Source organism: Malus domestica, chromosome 15 (genome assembly GCF_042453785.1).
Source record: "Malus domestica chromosome 15, GDT2T_hap1".
Lineage (NCBI taxonomy): Eukaryota > Viridiplantae > Streptophyta > Magnoliopsida > Rosales > Rosaceae > Malus > Malus domestica.
In genome coordinates this window covers 24,561,046-24,580,097 of record NC_091675.1, presented here as the reverse complement: position 1 = coordinate 24,580,097, position 19,052 = coordinate 24,561,046, and the positions used below count along the sequence as shown (strand labels likewise).

The following is a 19,052-nucleotide window of genomic DNA, read 5'->3' as shown; positions in this document are numbered from 1 at the left end:
CAGTACCAGAAGAAGTCCTACGAATATTATACTTTGTCGAAACCGCCAAGATCCACAAATGCCACCAACAGCAAGTCTATCTAAAACCTGGAGGGGCGCAAAACAAAAAGTGTGAATGGGCAAAAAACAAAGCTTTTCAAAATCATTTCATTTACCAAATGCTCTAACCCCTCGCCGTAAAACATGTATAATTTTCCCATAAATGGAATATAAATATATATATATATATATATATCAAATCATGCTTCACATATCCATAATCATAAGTATGCCATACCAAAAATATATAACATAATAAGTAACTCAAGTGAAAATAAATTCATGGAAAATAACATATTAGCTGGAACCCCTGCAAAAGTTTGTACAGTTGAATTCATAGCTCATTAATCAATCTAGCTGAAGTCACTACAAGTGACCTATACGACACTACATTGCACACGAGTCAAAATCATTGTAAGGGTCTGTACGACAAGACTGGGTGTATTATAGTTATGCTCAATGCTACGCACTCATGATAGCTATGCGATAAATCGCTAGTCACCTACGAGTCGGAACCACCTATGATGGTCTGTACAACAAGACTGTGCATCTAAATTAGATCTAATGTGAGCATAGGGTGCGGGAGGTAACATTATAAACAGGCATATACCATATCTCTGGCTAAATCACAATCACACAGGGTGCAGGTTTATTAGCTTTCAATCACATCTCATATTATAAATATCTCATATAATAAAACATAACTCACCTAGTACTTACCCGAGCGTCCACAGCACCAATTCATATTATACATCATATACTAATTCATATGTTGAATATAAATTTATATGCATGGCATTAGAAAGCATACTTTCATTTAAACGCATTTTCTAGGAAAATATCAAGTATATAAGTATATACTGAAAATCAAAAGCCCACTCACTGGTATATCGAAGGGTCGTAGCCCCCGAGTCGTCCTTGACTGCGCTCGTCCTCGGGATAAGTCTCCCCTATATGCGAAACAACTATAAAAAGTTAATTTAAAGCACATAAGCAATACTAGCTAATAACTTCTCATACATTGCTCAATTGAGGTATATAAATATACCATCGTGACCTACACAACTCCATGAACACACCCAAATTTTAAAATAATTTTTTGAAGCCCTCACGCACCGTCACACACCGACAAGGGCACGGCCATGCGCAGGGAACCCTAACGGAATCCCCAAACCCCGTTAGGAATATTCCGTGGAATATTCCGTTAAAAAGTAACAAAAACCGTTAATTCTACCTGACGACGTCAGAATATTCCGTCAAACTTTGACGGAATATTCGCTCGTCTTCTTCCTTCGACTCCGGTGATCGTTGCCATCGCCGAAAAACTGCGAATTCGAAAAACCTTGATATTTCAGTCATTTCTTAACCAAATTACCTCAAATTTGTCCCAAAATGAAGCTTGTAACTAGACGAACAAAATCTTACCAATTTCAAGGCTTGAAATCCATGGAATCTTGATAGAGAAGACTCGATAATCCAGCCAAAACTTACATCTCGTCAAACTCGACTTTCCGACGTCCAAATTACTTGGTTTTTCTTCTCGGAGCTTTATAAGGACGTTCTTAAGCTTCCTACAAGCTTGAAATCCTCTAAAAATCATGCATTTATGACTACATGAACAGTGCTCAAATCATAGGGTAATGGTTTCTCGGGTTTTACAAGCTTTCAAGTCCTAAAAATGGTACGAATGGACTCAGGGGCTTGTAGGGAACAAGAACATCACCTTTTTAACGTCGATCCGTGACTGGTTGAAGGAGTTTGAGGTTAACCGTACGGTTTGTATGGAAATTGAAGGAAATCCGAAAGGGAAGAGAGAGAGAGTCAACGGAAGAGAGAGAGTGAGTGTGTGTGTGTGTGTGTGTGTGTGTGTGGTCCACGGGGTCACCAACCAAAACCAAAGAAAATACCATCTAAGTCCTAATTGGTTCCAAATTAATAGGACTTAGCACTAATTGGTCCAAAATCTAACCTACCACACCACCACACAAAACATCCAAGGGTATATAAGTAATTTCACGCTGTCGAAAATAAATATTTCGGGACGGGCTGTCACATGTAAAGTACACAATACATTAATGTCGGATATATTTCTTAGAATAGCAGTCATTTAGCAGGACCCGTGAGAAATTAAAGCTAATTGGACGTGGCGCGACCAGGGCTAGAAAATATTAGTATTTAAGTTTACTTTAATGTTTGGTTTTATGAGCTTAGCCCGTTAGCATTAGGGTTTCATTTTCGTAGGGCTAGGGTTGGTTTATTATAAATAGCATGCTTGTTATTTAGTCAATAATAAGTTAGGCATGATGTAGCTTCTTTGGATTTTGCAACCGTTTCAGCTTTCTTGATTGTCTTCAGTTTCAAGAACGTCAATTGAGCACTATTGTGACTCATGGCAGCAGCACACCAGACATGCCTTATTAGTCAACACCCTCTTATCCTCTCACTGTCGTCTTCCATTTATTCATACTAGCCTTCATGCACGCGCGTGACATTTTTTGAATCACAGCATGCTACGCGCGATTTACACGTTTTAAATCATCTTAGAAGAAAAGTCAAATATTTGAAGTAAATGAATAATCTTAGATCATGCTAGAAGAAATCCCTCATAAACCAATTAAAGGAGCTGAATTCACATAATAAAATTAGTCTTTGTATAATTTACATTAAGAATAGAGAAAATAATATTTAATAAACAATTGATTGAATCACGTTAACCCACCTCCTTCCCCCTTAGTATAAATAATATCATTTGTTACAAACAAAAAAAAACAAAAAAAACAAAAAAAAAAACAATCATTTGACAACTAATTTAATCATATTATTATCTGCGTGTGAATGATTTTTTTATAACCGGCATTACACACATCTTAAGATGTTTTGAACATGTTTAAAAATAGATAAATTGAATCACATTATTGTTAGTCTATTGTGAGGTAGTAATTAAAAATTTAAAAAAAAAACCACAAAATCATTAATCATTAAAAATACTATTGAAATGACGAAAATACCCTTACCTTATTTGATGCATTATTTTAGGATGCCTTTGAAGTTTTTTTGTTTTAGGGGCATTTTTGTCCAATTATTTTTGGTAAAGCATTATGACACCAAAACAGTATTCACTTTTGTGTTGGCTTTATATATAATAATAGATTCAGCGAAAGATAAACATCATGCTTTATGAACACTTATCTAGCAACAGTTAAAATAACAACCAACCAACCACAATTGTAAAGAAGATTTTCAATCTAGCAATAATGACTCTCACAACTATAATTAAGAAAAGTTTTGTTCAAAACCACGAAGCAGTTGGTTCAAGACTTTGGGAAGGAAGAAAAACATAATGCTATCAACTTCTAAGGAAACAAGCGTTAAATTTATCTCTTTACGTCCACACAACAATCCCAGATATTATCATGCCATGGTTCGCTCTACAAACATTAGAATGTGGATTCTAAGGAACTCATAGTATGAAGAAAACATAATACCTTAATCAAGTATATGGAATACAAGTGGCATACACTGACAAGATATCATTTGGAACTAAGAAGAAATGGAGAACAAAGAGTTCCCTTTCTTTTTTCTGAAAACGTTTAACAAGAAAAGGTTTTGGATTTTTTGAGCATGGTGGCGAAGGCAGTACTTTTGGTTCAAGTATAAAACTGAGCGCGGATAGGTACGTACATTCACGACACACATGATACATCAATGAAAAACAGTCTAATAGTTATATGAAAACTATTATAGATTGAAGCTTGAGAAACATTCCTGACATGTATAAACAGTGACACATAATTATTATATCCACAAAAGGATACAGCTGCAGTTTCAACTAGTAGAGTGATTATGAACAGATCATCATCAAAGGAAAATGAGATACCGAATGAAATGCTATGAGTTGAAACTAATGAGTATGTAGTAGGTGCATATCATTTGTGCCTTGTCCTCTGGTATTAGTAATACAGCAAGAACAAATAAGGCAACATACAGATCTTCAGTAATAACATCCTACTGTAGAATAGAGCAAACTCTATACCTCCATTGCCCCTATTCTCAGCTCCTGAAATATACAGACAAAATGGCATGCCGACATTCACGCCAAATAAGTGATTCCAATTCTCGAGATTGTGTATGTAACCATGGAATCTATAATTGTTGTTATAAACCTATGAAATTGTGAGGCAGGTTCAATAAATGCATCAAAATGAGTTGTCACAGGATATCTCAACATGGTTGAAATGGAGCCCATGACATGACCGAGAGACTGGAACGGTGCACTCCTGTGTTGAAATTCTAGAAGAGATAGGTGAAGAATTGGAAGGACAGCCTGAGAATGAAGAGTTGGATCTCTATCAATATTAGGTCGAGCTGATTTCTGATGCCTTCTAAAACATAGAGAGGCTTTACATGTCATCTGTTTTTATGGCAGGCATGCTTGATGTTGAGATAAACTATTATGCTTGGCAGATCCACGGGATCGGGATGTCCTTTGGAGTCTATCAAAATGCTTTCCCTTTTCTGATTCATTGTTCTTTCTAATTTGGTTTGGTCTGGTAGAAGATGATTTTTTTCTGACACTTGACACCTGATCATATAACGTAACCATGGTGTAAGAATCTCCATCTAAAACAATGAAATACATAAACAATCCTTCACAGCTGGAGCAGGAGTAAAATTGAGGATGTAAAGGAACTAACATGAAACAAAACTGCTTCCTTTCTTCCTAAATACCTCTATTTTCTGTCAATTTTGTTGGAATTAAATAGAATTTAGTTTTAATCAAGTGGCTGAGAAGGAAGAAACCAATAGGAAAGTGTATGTCTAGTCTCATAAGACAAGTGTATGCTTTAGATCTTTGTTTGTGAATCAAGGGCTTATATTGCTCTAGATTAGCTTGTAAGAAAAAATCCAATGTGTTGATATTTAATGAAAATATCTGTGCTTGTTGCATGGACTGAAAAACCTTTCACATTCCTCTAAACTTTCTCTGTTTTCTTGTTCCTTGTCTACCTTCAGAAATACATCATACCAACCAAATTAACTCATCGGAATTTATCATGGCCTTAGAGCTTAGGTTCTGATCAATTTCAGGACTGGGCGTTTTTGTGTGTGCTTCGTATCTCTGAAAAGGAAAGGGGAAAAACATACCCAGATCGTGAAAATCTCATCTGTTCTTACAAAGTCTCACATGGCTACTTCGAGCAGTGGAGGAGATCTGAGGGCTCCTATTTTTAATGGGATCAACTACGATTTTTGGTCCATCAAGATGAAGACCATATTCAAATCACATGATCTCTGGAATTTGGTAGACAAGGGTTTTGAAACCGTAGAAAACTGAAGATGATTCTAGCGATGAAGATCAACAGTCTGTGAGGAAGATAGCAATGAAAGTTAATGAAACCAGAGATGCAAAAGCTCTTAGTATCATTCAAGAGGCAGTGTCTGATGAGATCTTTCCTCGAATCTCAAACTTTGAAACCTCCAAGACTGCATGGGATGTTCTTCAACAAGAATTTCGTGGTGATAAAAAGGTTAGGTCTGTCAAACTACAATGTTTAAGAAGAGATTTTGAGTACACTAGGATGAATGATGGTGAAGCTCTATCTGCTTATTTAACAAGATTGACTGACATTGTGAATCAAATGAAAACTCTTGGTGAAGAACTGACAAACCAAAGATTAGTACAGAAGATATTTAATAGCTTGCCTAAATCCTATGATTCCATCGCATCTATTATAGAAGAAACTAAGGACCTTGACTCCATTGAGGTTCAGGAGGTGATTGGTACATTGAAAGGCTATGAGCAGAGGTTAAATATGCACTTTGAAAACTTAGTTGAAAAGGCTTTTACTAGTCTAAGTGTGACTGAGAGAGATAGCAGTTACAGGGCTCAGGGGAACAACTCAAATCAAAAGAAATTCTGGAAAGGAAAAGGGAAGAAATGGGACAACAACCATACTCCACAATCGAAATCAGAAACTAGCAGTGATTCTACCAAAACCAAGTGTAAAATCTGTGACAAATTACACTATGGTGTTTGCTGGTTCAAGGGAAAACCCAAATGCACCAAGTGTGACAGATTTGGCCATCTAGCAAAAGATTGTAATCCAAGAAGGAACCAAGCTGTCAACTATGCACATAGAGCAGAAGAAGATGAAGTAAATGTCTTTTATGCTTGTAGTGTTACAAGAACTGAAAATAAGAGAGGAATCTGGTACATTGACAGTGGATGCAGTAATCATATGACTGCATATGAATCCTTGTTAATCAACATTGACAGAAGCTTCAATTGCAGAGTTAAAATGGGGAATGGACAACTAGTGGAAGCCACTGGAAAAGAAACTCTTGTTCTAGAGACAAAGGGTGGAAGAAGATTCATCAATGATGTAATACTTGTACCAGGTCTTAATGAGAATCTCCTTAGTGTGGGACAGATGATTGCTCATGGTTACTTCTTACTTTTTGGAGACAATATGGTGGAGATCTTTGATGACAGAAGCCTCCAAAACTTGGTAACACAAGTTGGCATGACAGAAAACAAAAGTTTTCCACTTATGCTAGATTACAATGACTCAATTGCTCTAAAAGCAAATGTTGCAGAAAACTCTTGGTTATGGCACAAGAGGTTTGGACATCTCAACTTTCACAGTTTAAAGAGATTGGAGAAACTACAAATGGTGACTGGTCTTCCTGAGTTACAAGAGACTAAGAACCATATGAAGGTTGCATATTGGGGAAGCATCACAGGGACTCTTTTGAAACTGGAAATGCATGGAAAGCAAGCCAACCTCTAGAACTCATTCATACAGATGTGTGTGGTCCATTGAAGACACCTACACTCAGTGGGAACAGATATTTTATGTTATTCATTGATGACTGCACCAGGATGGTTTGGGTATATCTTATGAGAAACAATAGTGAAGTCTTTTCAATCTTCAAGAAATTCAAAGTGATGGTTGAACTTCAGAGTGGTCTCAAGATCAAAAGACTAAGAAGCGACAAAGGTGGTGAATTCATGTCACTTGAGTTCCAAGAATTTTATGAAGGAGCAGGATTACAGAAGCAATTGACAGTTGCCTACACACCACAGCAGAATGGTGTAGCTGAGAGGAAGAACAGGATTGTGGTTGAAATGACCAAGTCAATGCTACATGATAAGAAAATGCCACTTTCTTTTTTGGGTGAGGCTATCAATACATCTGTGTATCTCCTAAACAGGTGTCCAACTAAAGCACTTGAGAAGAAAACACCTTTTGAGGCATTTAGTGGCAGAAAACCAAGTGTGAAGCACTTAAAGGTGTTCGGATCAATCTGCTATGCACAGATACCATCTCAATTAAGACACAAGCTTGAAATCAATAGTGTCAAGTGTGTTCTTGTAGGTTATGGAAGCTGTGAAAAGGGCTATAGGCTCTACAATATTGAGTCACATAAAGTGATTATCTCAAGGGATGTGGTGTTCAAGAAGAATGAAGCATGGAATTGGGAAACCAATAACATTGACACTATCTCATTTCCACTAGCAATGGAAGAAGCACAAGCTGAAGTGCAAAATGTGAATGAACCTGTTATACAGGATGGAAGTCAAAATGATTTTTCAACTCCAACACAAGGACCTCAGTCCTCTACTTCAAATGCAGAAGGACAAGAATTACAGGATTCCTCCCCTGAAACAACTCCATTAAGAATGAGGAGTTTAAATGAGATCTATACAGTGTGTAACTATTGTGTTTTGAACCAGAGAGTTTTGAAGAAGCTGAGAAGGATCAATCTTGGCAGAAAGCAATGAGTGAAGAAATTGCCATGATTGAGAAAAACTCTACTTGGAAATTGGTAAATAGACCGAGTGATAAACCTGTAATAGGTGTGAAATGGATCTACAAGACCAAACTGAATTTGGATGGATCAATACAGAAGAACAAAGCAAGATTAGTTGCCAAAGGCTACTCACAACAACCTGGGGTAGATTTCAATGAAACCTTTGCCCCTGTGGCAAGGTTAGATACCATTAGAACCTTGATTGCTCTTGCTACCCAAAAGTGATGGAAACTTCACCAGTTAGATGTTAAATCAGCCTTTCTAAATGGCATTCTGGAGGAAGAAGTGTATGTGGATCAACCACAAGGATTTGAAGTACCAAATAAAGAAGAGAGGGTTTACAAGTTAAACAAAGCACTGTATGGACTCAAACAAGCCCCCAGGGCTTGGTACAATGAGATAGACTCCTATTTCAACAAGAGTGGATTTAACAAAAGTCCTAGTGAAGCTACATTATATACAAAAATTGGTGAGAACTCTGAGATGTTTATTGTGTCTATATATGTTGATGATGTGGTCTTTACTTGTAGTTGTGAAGAAATGATTGAAGAATTCAGAAGGGACATGATGAGACAATATGAGATGTCGGATCTTGGCTTGTTGCATCACTTCTTGGGAATTGGAGTAATACAAGAAGTTACTGGGATTTTCATACATCAACAAAAGTATGCACAATCATTGCTTGAAAGATTCAATATGAAAGGATGTAAATCTGTGGCAACACCATTGATCACAAATGAGAAACTTTGTAAAGTGGATGGTTCTGAATCTGCTGATGAATGCTTATACAGAAGAATGGTTGGAAGTCTGCTTTACTTGACTGCTACAAGACCTGACATTATGTATGCAGCCAGTCTCTTATCAAGGTTCATGCATAATTCCACAAAAATTCACTTGGGAACTGCTAAGAAAGTACTAAGGTATATCTCAGGGACCTTGGACTATGGAATCAAGTATGAAAAGGGAGAAAAAGCAATTCTGGTAGGCTTCTGTGACAGCGATTGGGGTGGCAGTGAAGATGACATGAGAAGTACCTCAGGATATGCATTTACATTTGGTTCTGGGATATTTTCTTGGGCCTCTGTCAAGCAACAAAGTGTTGCATTGTCTACAGCTGAGGCAGAATATGTGAGTGCTGCAATGGCTACCTCTCAAGCTATATGGTTGAGGATTGTGTTAAAGGATTTTGGTGAAATGCAAGTGGATACTACACCACTTATGTGTGAGCAATGGCTATGACCAAAAATCCTATTTTTCACCAGAAAACCAAGCATATCAAAAGGAAGTTTCACTTCATAAGGGAAGCCTTGCAGGAGAATACCATTGAACTGATCTACTGCAAATCACAGGATCAAATGGCAAACATCTTTACCAAAGCTCTACCAAGGGAAAGATTTGTCTATCTCAGAGGAATGCTTGGGATCAAAACCAGAATTCATTTAAAGGGGAGTGTTGGAATTAAATAGAATTTAGTTTTGATCAAGTGGCTGAGAAGGAAGAAACCAATAGGAAAGTGTATGTCTAGTCTCATAAGACAAGTGTATGCTTTAGATCTTTGTTTGTGAATCAAGGGCTTATATTGCTCTAGATTAGCTTGTAAGAAAAAATCCAATGTGTTGATATTTAATGAAAATATATGTGCTTGCTGCATGGACTGAAAAACCTTTCACATTCCTCTAAACTTTCTCTGTTTTCTTGTTCCTTGTCTACCTTCAGAAATACATCATACCAACCAAATTAACTCACCGGAATTTATCAAATTTCCTTGATTTTTTCATTGCTCTAACACGCCTTGCTGCTTCACCTCGTCTGTGCTTCTCAGCAAGCACTTTCGATCTTACAGCTTCTTCACTCCAACGCTGAACAGTGGACAAGAAAACATGCAACCAACCAATACCTTAATACTGCAGACCAGTTAATGCTAAATGAATAAATAAGACATCATATTACAGCTACCTGTCTAAACGTTCTCAATTTGTAGAGGTTACGACCCTTCACAAGCAAAGGAAATGGTGGACACAGCTACTTTATTCCCCTGATCCGTATCACTTCCACCTTGCACATCACGAACATGGATCAGTTAAAAGAGTCACAAATAGCTACACAGTACACTACGATATATGACAGGGTTATTTAAAAGCAAATTATCACTTCTCACTGACCACCATTCTCTTAACTTTTATATATGAACCTAGAATATTGCCAACTTCCAACATGTATACTCAAAATCGACTTTAATTACGGCCAGAAGACAACCTTAAGCTTCAAGCCTCACCGTAAATGTATGTTGTTGTTTATCAGCACCATAGCTTTCTTTGCCAGCAACAGTTATCTTCCCTAGAACCATTCCATGCCTTGTCACTTTGTCAAACCTGTTTGAAACCAAATGCTTGAATTACACCGCCGAAAGAATTGATGAACGAGCATCACATGACAAAGCTTTCAAATTAAAAGAACAGGGATAAGTGGTTACTTCACACACACACACACACACACACATATATATATATATTTCAGAACTGTTTGGATAAAGTGTGCTTTTCCATCATGTCATGCTTCCACTTTATGACTGTAAGTATTACTTAAGGATGTTGAGATTTATGAAATTATGATGGCATGATATACATATTTTTATCTGCTCATCATGCATGTTTACACCGTAATTATAGTACTCGTTCGGGTCAAGACCAGCTTCACATGTATGTACATCGCACTGTTACGCTCAATATGGATTCATTGTAGGTGTCAACCTGTACTATGTTTGCAATAGGCAACTAGAACTTGTACATGATGCGCTTAGCCAGCTTTATGTGTATAGGTACTTGAGCGTAGATTATTAGAGCATCTCCAATGAAGGCTTAAATGGAGTCTCTAAATATAGGGACAAAAGACTTCCAATTGAGTCTCTAAAGTATCATAATATGTAGGGAGATGAATATCTCAAATATGAAGAGTGTATATAGAAATTCTAAAAGTGGTCCCATGTTGATTTTGAGTGGAAAATAAACTCACTCACGTGGGAATACTACACCTTTTGTTTTTTTTTTTCCTTGCTTTTTGAACCCACCCATGCCACGTGGGTAAGAATGGGCAACAGTTATGGCAAGCAGGTAACTGTGATTATTTACTCATAAACGTTTGTGCTCATACCCACATAACCGTTTACCCGTTGGGTAATTGCCTAAACAGTTATACTCATACCCATAACCATTTATAAATGGTTAACCATAGATATAACCACATACACATTTAACCGTAACTATTTAATACTCGTTTACCATTTACCCTTTTTAACCCATTTATCTTTCTTTTTTTTACCATTACCCCTTTTTCACTTGTCTACATGTTTTTTAACAACTTGAAAATTTAAAAAAAAAATTGTCATAATTTTTTTTTTTTTTTTTTTTTGACAATTAAACACCATTGTAGGTACATTCATCATACATTTCCGTATTTTAAGTTTTAAGTCCTTATGTCATTCCAATAATTGAAATAATAGTTTACGGCCGATATTTTTAACTGTTACCAATGAAGATAATATAATATTTGCCAAGTATTTTTGGATTACGAAAACTGTTTAGAAGACAGTATTATTGGGTTATTTAACCCATAATGTAAAGTATTAACATAATATATATATAATGAGCTACATTATATTATAATTAGCTATATAAACCATGCACTATAGTCAATAGCATTGATCTAAGTTTTGTCCGATAGAGAACATTAGGGCTGGTTCGGTATAGAATATCGAACCGAAATTAGTATCCCGAATCCCAAACCGATATTTTTCAAGACGGAAATTTAAAGACCAATCCCAAACCAAATTTTCAGGAATCCCAAATTTCAAAAATCTCAAAATATTTTCGGAATTTCGGTACAAATCGGGAATCCCAAATTAAAAAATGAAATCGGGAATCCCCAGTTCCCCACAATCTTTGCTAGAAGTCAGATCTTGAAGGCAGAAGATGAAGCTAGTTAATGATAAAACGATCACAAAAGACTACGAAACATACTTTGGGCTGCTCCATGGCACTCCCAAAATATCCTATATATTTCAAAGGATAAAGACGTGTAAGCAGCTACAATCTCTACAACTTTCAACTTTGGAGAACTTCCTGCAACTCTAAGTGTCCAATATGTTGCATTTAATAGTCTTAGGTGCAGAGATGGGGAGGACAAACTTATACATTGATCTAAGGACGGCTGAGTGAGGGTTTTATTTGAATTCAACGATTGAGATTAAATCTCAACCAAATCTGACGGCTGTTACAATTTCAAATATATATTTAAAATTAAATAATATATATTTTTTTCGGTTTGGTTTGGGATTATTACCGAACGAATGAAAATGTGAGACCGATTCCCATACTGAAATTTCGGGATCAATTCGGGATTGGGTATTGAAATTTTTGGGATTTTCGGTTCGGTTTTGGAATTTTCGGTAATTTTTTTTCCACCCCTAGAGAATATGGTTTTTGTTAATTTTACATATATGAAGTAAATAGGTAAACGGTTACCCGTTTATAACCGCTGTTAATACCCATAACCATCCATTTAAATTTCACAAGTAAACGGTTATATCCATAACCGTTTATTTATTTAAACGGTTACCCAAAACCGTAACCGTGAAGTTTAAATAGGTGGGTAACCGCGATTACCCATAATCGTGGATATTTTACCCATCCCTACATGTGGGCATGCTGTTTCTCTTTCGGGTTTTTTGCAACTTCAACTTCCCAACGATAAATACAGGATTTTGGTTTTTATCAACATCTAGAATACTCTAATGAAATGAACAATAATTTTTTAATAGTATAATCTCTATATTTAGGAATTATACTATAATGCCACTCTCATTTGAGATAATATTCTTTTAAGGACACAAAGATTCTTTTTAAGTCCCTACATGAGTCCGCAAAGATGGTGGTCTCTTTGGAGATGCCCTTACACTCGGCCTATTCCATATAGTTACTTTCTGCATGGGCTTGTTTGTCTGCATAATTATGATAAGCATACTATTTTTGTATGATTGAGATGTTGTGATTATCGTACATTTGAATATTAGGATTCTACGGTAATTAACTGTCATACTATTATGTAGTATGATATGAGTAAAGCATGTTATATTTTGTTGCTGATATATTGTGGTTTACTATATAATTGGAAATAATTGTTTTAAACCGTAATTGATTTTCATACTTACGTAGTATGATTTGGAAACTATATATATGGGTTCACAACGAGGGGCTATTATGTTGAGAAAAACAAAGGTTTTATTAAATATTTATTTGTATATGGTCCAATATCCTAATAGATAAGGTGTTGAGTTTTTACCCGTGTATGGGTTCGAAACTTCCTACTCCCCTTAATTATTGTACCCTCCCCCATCACCTTCAAATAATAAAATTTAAAAATAAAATAAAAAAACTTATTCTTACCCGCTCACACTTTATGTTTCGCACACCTCCAGGACTTAATAGTTGGACTTCTATGGCGAGCGAGGGATCTTTGATGGTTTTGACATCCATTCCAGTAAATGTAGGAATTTAATTATAGTAGCTGTGTAATATCCATCCTACCTAGGATGGGAATATTCTTACTTTTGCTACACTATTAGCTATTGTCTAACAATTACATACTTTATATTATGGGTATATCCCATACTGCGCATTCTCACCCTTAGTTTAAATATTTCTAGTTTCGATTTTAATTTGTTCACACTTTCACTTAACTATTTCATAATATGGCTCCATCACCTTTCAGGTGTCAAGCAGCACGCCTTGACTCCTGTGTTCACCAAAATATCCGAGTTGGGATGTGTCAGTTGATGCAAGCAAATCTTGCACTACCATACATAAAAAAAATTAAAATATATATATATATATATATATATAATATATAAAATAAAAACTTACGATCACTCACTCATGGATAGAAAACTGTCGCGGCTTAGTACATCTCATTGATTTTGAACTTATTTGAAAGTAATTTAAAATATCTAAAAACACTTTCAAATCACCAAAAGCACTTTTGCCCATGTTTGAGAAAAAAGAAGTTAGACGTGCTTTTTAAAAGGAAGGCATCTATTGTATGGCTCTATCACGAAGCACTTCCAAGCATTGTTCCGAAAGCACTGGAAATTTTTTTATTAAAAAAACTCAAATGCTTCTAATAGAAGCACTTTTACTACAAGTGTTTTGAACATCCATGCTTTTTAAAGAAGCAATTCTAAACGAGCTCGTTATGTCAAATTGAAAAAGAAATTGGCAAGTTAAAACAAAAAGATATGATGCTCATTAAATAGTAGTATTAAGAGTAGAGATGCTACAACATAATTGAGGGCATGTCCCGCCAGTCTAATGTCAGAAACATCGAAGTGTGATCGTTTTAGTAAACAAGTTGAGAACTATTCTAATCTGCAACTGAACACACTATACTAATACTACAGATTTACAGTGGAAAAACACGACTGAATGCTTCATCTAGCGAACGCAAAGGTGTCATATCTCTCCGGTCCCAAGTGTACACACAATGCCGAAGCTTCATCAAATGATGATTCGCTTCGGTTATATATTGCAGCTGCAAAATATAGAATATTTGCATCCAGAAAATTTCTTAACCACCCCCAAGACCATTGTTTTATCGGTCAAGAGTCAAGACAGCACCGGCAAATCTATACTTCATGGATCTTATCAAAACTTTTATTGAGCTTTTGGCACAGCCCGGCTAGAAACTCCATGCAACAATTTGACAAATCCAAGGAAACTTAGCTTTCCATCAGTGTGCCTAATCCAATCATGAAGAACCGCATGAACTGGGACGGAAGGGCTGAGGCCAAGTTCCTGAAACATATGCACATAATGCCCCATATCAGTATATGCATATCAGTGGACGGAAAATTTTATACTAAGACGAAGAATTTAATGTTTTTTTTCAAGCTCATAACTACTACTAGGAAGGGGAGAAGTGAATCAGTGGATACAGAAAGCAATTAGATGGTAGGAACAATCAGTCAACAAAAGATTGAAGAAAGGCACAATTATCATGCATCCACACATACCGAAGCCAGTTCCTCAATAACAATAGCCCTGTTGCCATCCTTCTCAAAAATTTCATAGGCACAACGAGCATGTTGCTCCCACCGATCAACAGCCTCAAGTTGGTGCACACTGAGTGCAGCTGCACAAAATTCCTCAAAATCCATCCGTCTGTATTGCAACGCATTAAGCTGCCAAAGAGAAGAAATATAACATTCTAATAAGAATTAAGAATGTACCAAATGCAATAACCTTCCACATCCATTACAAGCATCGAGGCACCTACCGATGCTAGAAAATCAGCAATTCGCGCCTCCTTCATTGCATCAGTTGCATTTTTCATCAATGCCTGACAACATTAAAATGTTCGGGAACATGACTAACCATAGGTCAAGTTTAAAGAGTAAATAATTTTGAAGGAAACCCACCGTTTTAATATTTTCTAAGCTTATTGTGCCATTTTTGTTTGGTTCCAACAGCGCAAACTGCTCCTTCAAATAAGAAAGCTCATCCACAGTCAATGTCTTGGAAAGAGCCTGCCAAAATGCCAATGTTGAGGGAACCAAATAAGCTACTAGAAATTAGTAAACAAAGATGAAATACAAAAATAAACAAGCAACCGATGCAGAGAAAAAGGGTGGCAAGAACAAATGTGAAGGAATAATAGCCTCTACTAGTCACCAGAACAATATTAGTACATATTCTCAATTGAAAATGGCACCATATACACACCCTTAAAGCAGCTTTTCGGAGAGGTGATGAACGCATATAGACCTTCATGAGTTTGAATATTAATATATCCAGAGGAACTTTAATATCATTAGAATTTTTAAGCCATGGATGACCTGCAAGAGAAAGTAGTGAGTGAAAAAATTGAGAAGTAACCATGATCAAGCAATTTTCAGAGTGAACAAGGCACTTACATAGGGCTTGAGCAGCAGTCATTCTTTTCCGTGGATCTTTATTCAATAGGCGCTTGACAAAATCTCTTGCCTCTGTGGACAGAGATGGCCAGGGTAGTTCGTCAAAACTTGGATCAGCTTTTAGAACAGCCCGAAAAATGCCAGACTCAGTTCGAGCCCAAAATGGACGGCTTCCACACAAAAGAATGTATGCAATCACACCTACACTCCAGACATCAGCCTCTGTAGCGTAAGACCTATGTAGAACTTCGGGGGCTACATAGTACGCACTACCAACAATGTCATTAAGCCTCTCGTCTGCAATGATATTCAACAATATGAAACTATTGGACAAAGTTTGAGAGCTAAAAAAAAGCAAGTAGTACAGTACAGAGTATGTTTATGTTGAAGAACTGTCAACCAACCTGGTTTGACAAAATCTGACAATCCAAAGTCTATTGCCTTCAACTGTGAATCTTCATCCTTTGACGTAAACAGAAAATTCTGATCCAGAAATTAAGTACTTAGATAAGTATACATAAATGAAAAGATAGCAAAGTTACAACACCCAAATGCTGGACCAAAAAAATGCAGTTATGCTTTTTACTAGAGATAGCAAAGAAGATAAAATGAACAAAAGGGAGGCAACTGCATGAAATGACATCTTCTCCCTTTTAAAAAAAAAATGTAAACATCTACCACATATTAGTGACTTTTCGTTAGTGATGCATCGAATCAACTTTAATACAATCCCGAGGACAACATATATCCTACCTCAGGTTTAAGATCCCGATGCACCACACCTTGGAGGTGGCAAAACGCAACCACATTTAATATCTGTGTCATAACGGTCCTTGCATCATCTTCTGTGTATTTCCCACCCCTGCAGAAGGAATAAGAATATAATTAATATGGCAGCAGTTGCTGTTGAACTAATTCCCAGTCCATCAAGAACAACCAAAACATAACACATTCAAGATACTCGCGCTGAAATCTAACAGGCACCAAAAGAAATACCTGGCAAGTATCCTATCCAGGAGCTCCCCTCCTTCACATAATCTAAAAAATACGACAATTGAACAAAAGAAGTCCGTAAGAAAGAAGTTAAGAAAATCTTACAGAAGAACATGTACAAGCAAAATGCAGGGGTCAGGACTTACTCCATTACAATGTAGACATTTTCCTGGTCTTCATACGCATCATAAAATTTCACTAGATTATCATGTCCGCTTAAAGCTCTCAATATCTTCACTTCCCTTCTCACATCCTCAATGGCAATGGCAGTAGTCATCTACCAACAAAAACAACAAAACAGAATCAGCAAATACGATGAGAATACAATCCAAAAATACAAAACCCATGAAACAAAGCATAGAAAGGTACTAGAATAAACCCAACTGCCAAAGTCCACAGCAACATAAGTTGCTTCCAGAAGAAGGTAAAACTAGCAATCCAGAGACAAACTAAATCATTTCACCAATTCATAGTTAGACCGCAATCGAAAGTAGAAGGACTAAATGTCAACCTACTCATCAACAAAAGACTATTCTTGCAAAGCAATATGCATCTCTCCTGTCTAGAAAGCATAACAATTACGCAACCAAATCGCTTCTTTGTTGCCTTTAATTCAAGTGTCTGCCTACAGATCCAATTCAAACAATGACAACGTAAAGTATGAAGGGCCCGTATCGATCACAAATGCCACTGATCATCAAATTCCATACAACCCACTAAAATTCACAGCTCAATTGGTCAGTAAATCCATTCAAACTAAGAAATTGCAAACCTTGGCTTTGGGGATGACTTTAACAGCGGCCTGTTGGCCCTTGAGCTCGCCCTTCTTGAACGTAGCTTTGCAAGTGTACCCAAAATGCCCTCGCCCAACCTCTTCTCCCATCTCATACTTGTTCCCAAAATGCTTGGAGAATCCGAAGCTCTTATCCAGGCCAGTGACGGCCTCCGCCTCGCCGCCCTCCGGTATCGCCGCCTCGTTTGGCTTCACAGACCCGTGCCTCCTAGCCAAAACCGCCCTTATATGCTTCGCCGGGGACGGCGGCGGGAAAGGCCTCTTGAAGAACCGCTTCGGGGTCGAGTTCGAGCTCACATTCGTCGGAGATCTCGCCGGAGACTTCTTGGAGAAGAAGTAGTGTGCCGGGCTGGGGCTGTAGAATGGGAAAAACGGAGACTTCTTGACGTTCTCCTCCTCAGCCTTCTCATCTCTACGGTTTCCTCCATTTCCGGCGGCGTCCGGCGGTGGAACGGAGCTCTCCTTGGTTGGTGGGGAATCGGATTGCGGCGAGAAAGTGTGAGAGTTTAGGGAGGGTTTGGAGGTGCAGAGACCCATTTGGTAATCGGAGATTCCTCCCCAAACAGACCGAGCCTGGGGATTTCAATTCCCGATTCCAGAGGTCAGAGCATCGCGTTTGGGTATCGGATTTCCGGATCAAAATTTTCAAAAACCCCTGAGACTTTCCGAAATTCTCAAGAATTTATAAGCAAAAGGAAAATCCTTTTTTTTTCTTTAAATCTTTTTCTTGTTTTTGAAAGGATTCGGAATTTTAAATTTGAATTTCTGGAAATTGGGATTTGTCTCCGGCAATTGAGAAGAAGAAGAGAGGTGGATAGGAATCCATAGACAAAGCGATAAAAGGGAAAACGACGATGCGTTCGCTTTTATTTTATTTTATTTTATAATTTGTATTCAACAACTCAAATTTATTAATTTGAGCAAGTTACTACTAGGATGAAGTCTTATATTTGATTTTCTCATATTCGAATCATATTTTTATTAGTTTTTGGTGCAACATTTTAATGTAAATAATATCATTGCATTCAAAAATATATATTATACGGGTAAACTTTTCATAATATATCAACACACTATTAAATCAAAATGTTACCAGCAATAACTCATTTCATATAAATCTTACTTATAAACAGAAGTTTTCTGTTTAAGTAACTTCCCTCCTCTCTCTCGTAACATAATGAAAAAAATAAAAATAAAAAATACTTTAAATGAAATCGGTTATTTAACTAATTAATTAATTACGGATTAAGCTTGGTATTAAATTGTTGTTAGCTTCTGTTGGAGCAAAAACAAGTGGAGTGGTCCAGCCTGTGAGGTGAAAGGAACACGTGGCGTGCGATGGGAGGGTTGTTGGATTGGTGATTAAATAGTGGTTAATTCAATAGTTAATTACGATTTTGCGGTGCCGTTTATTAGGGCAGCGACGGAAATGAGTGTGAAGTTTCTTGA

General features: G+C 36.9%; 2 protein-coding genes across 2 annotated transcripts; one reads left to right on the top strand and one right to left on the bottom strand.

Moving 5' to 3' along the window:
* The first annotated feature begins 7,821 nt into the window (after window positions 1-7,821).
* On the top strand, window positions 7,822-9,093 carry LOC139191799 (uncharacterized mitochondrial protein AtMg00810-like). Its single transcript, XM_070812819.1, has 2 exons — window positions 7,822-8,033; window positions 8,385-9,093. The coding sequence occupies exons 1-2, from the start codon at window positions 7,822-7,824 to the stop codon at window positions 9,091-9,093; spliced, it is 921 nt and encodes a 306-aa protein (XP_070668920.1).
* Window positions 9,094-14,128: 5,035 nt separating this feature from the next.
* Window positions 14,129-18,521, bottom strand: LOC103401349 (CDPK-related kinase 5). The gene is made up of 11 exons (XM_008340065.4): window positions 17,583-18,521; window positions 16,957-17,087; window positions 16,814-16,855; window positions 16,571-16,679; window positions 16,222-16,300; window positions 15,818-16,114; window positions 15,627-15,739; window positions 15,323-15,430; window positions 15,181-15,243; window positions 14,918-15,085; window positions 14,129-14,699 (listed from the first exon to the last, which is right to left on the bottom strand). Exons 1-11 carry the CDS (start codon window positions 18,138-18,140, stop codon window positions 14,559-14,561), a joined length of 1,809 nt encoding a protein of 602 aa, XP_008338287.2. The 5' UTR covers window positions 18,141-18,521; the 3' UTR covers window positions 14,129-14,558.
* Between the last annotated feature and the right edge of the window lie 531 nt (window positions 18,522-19,052).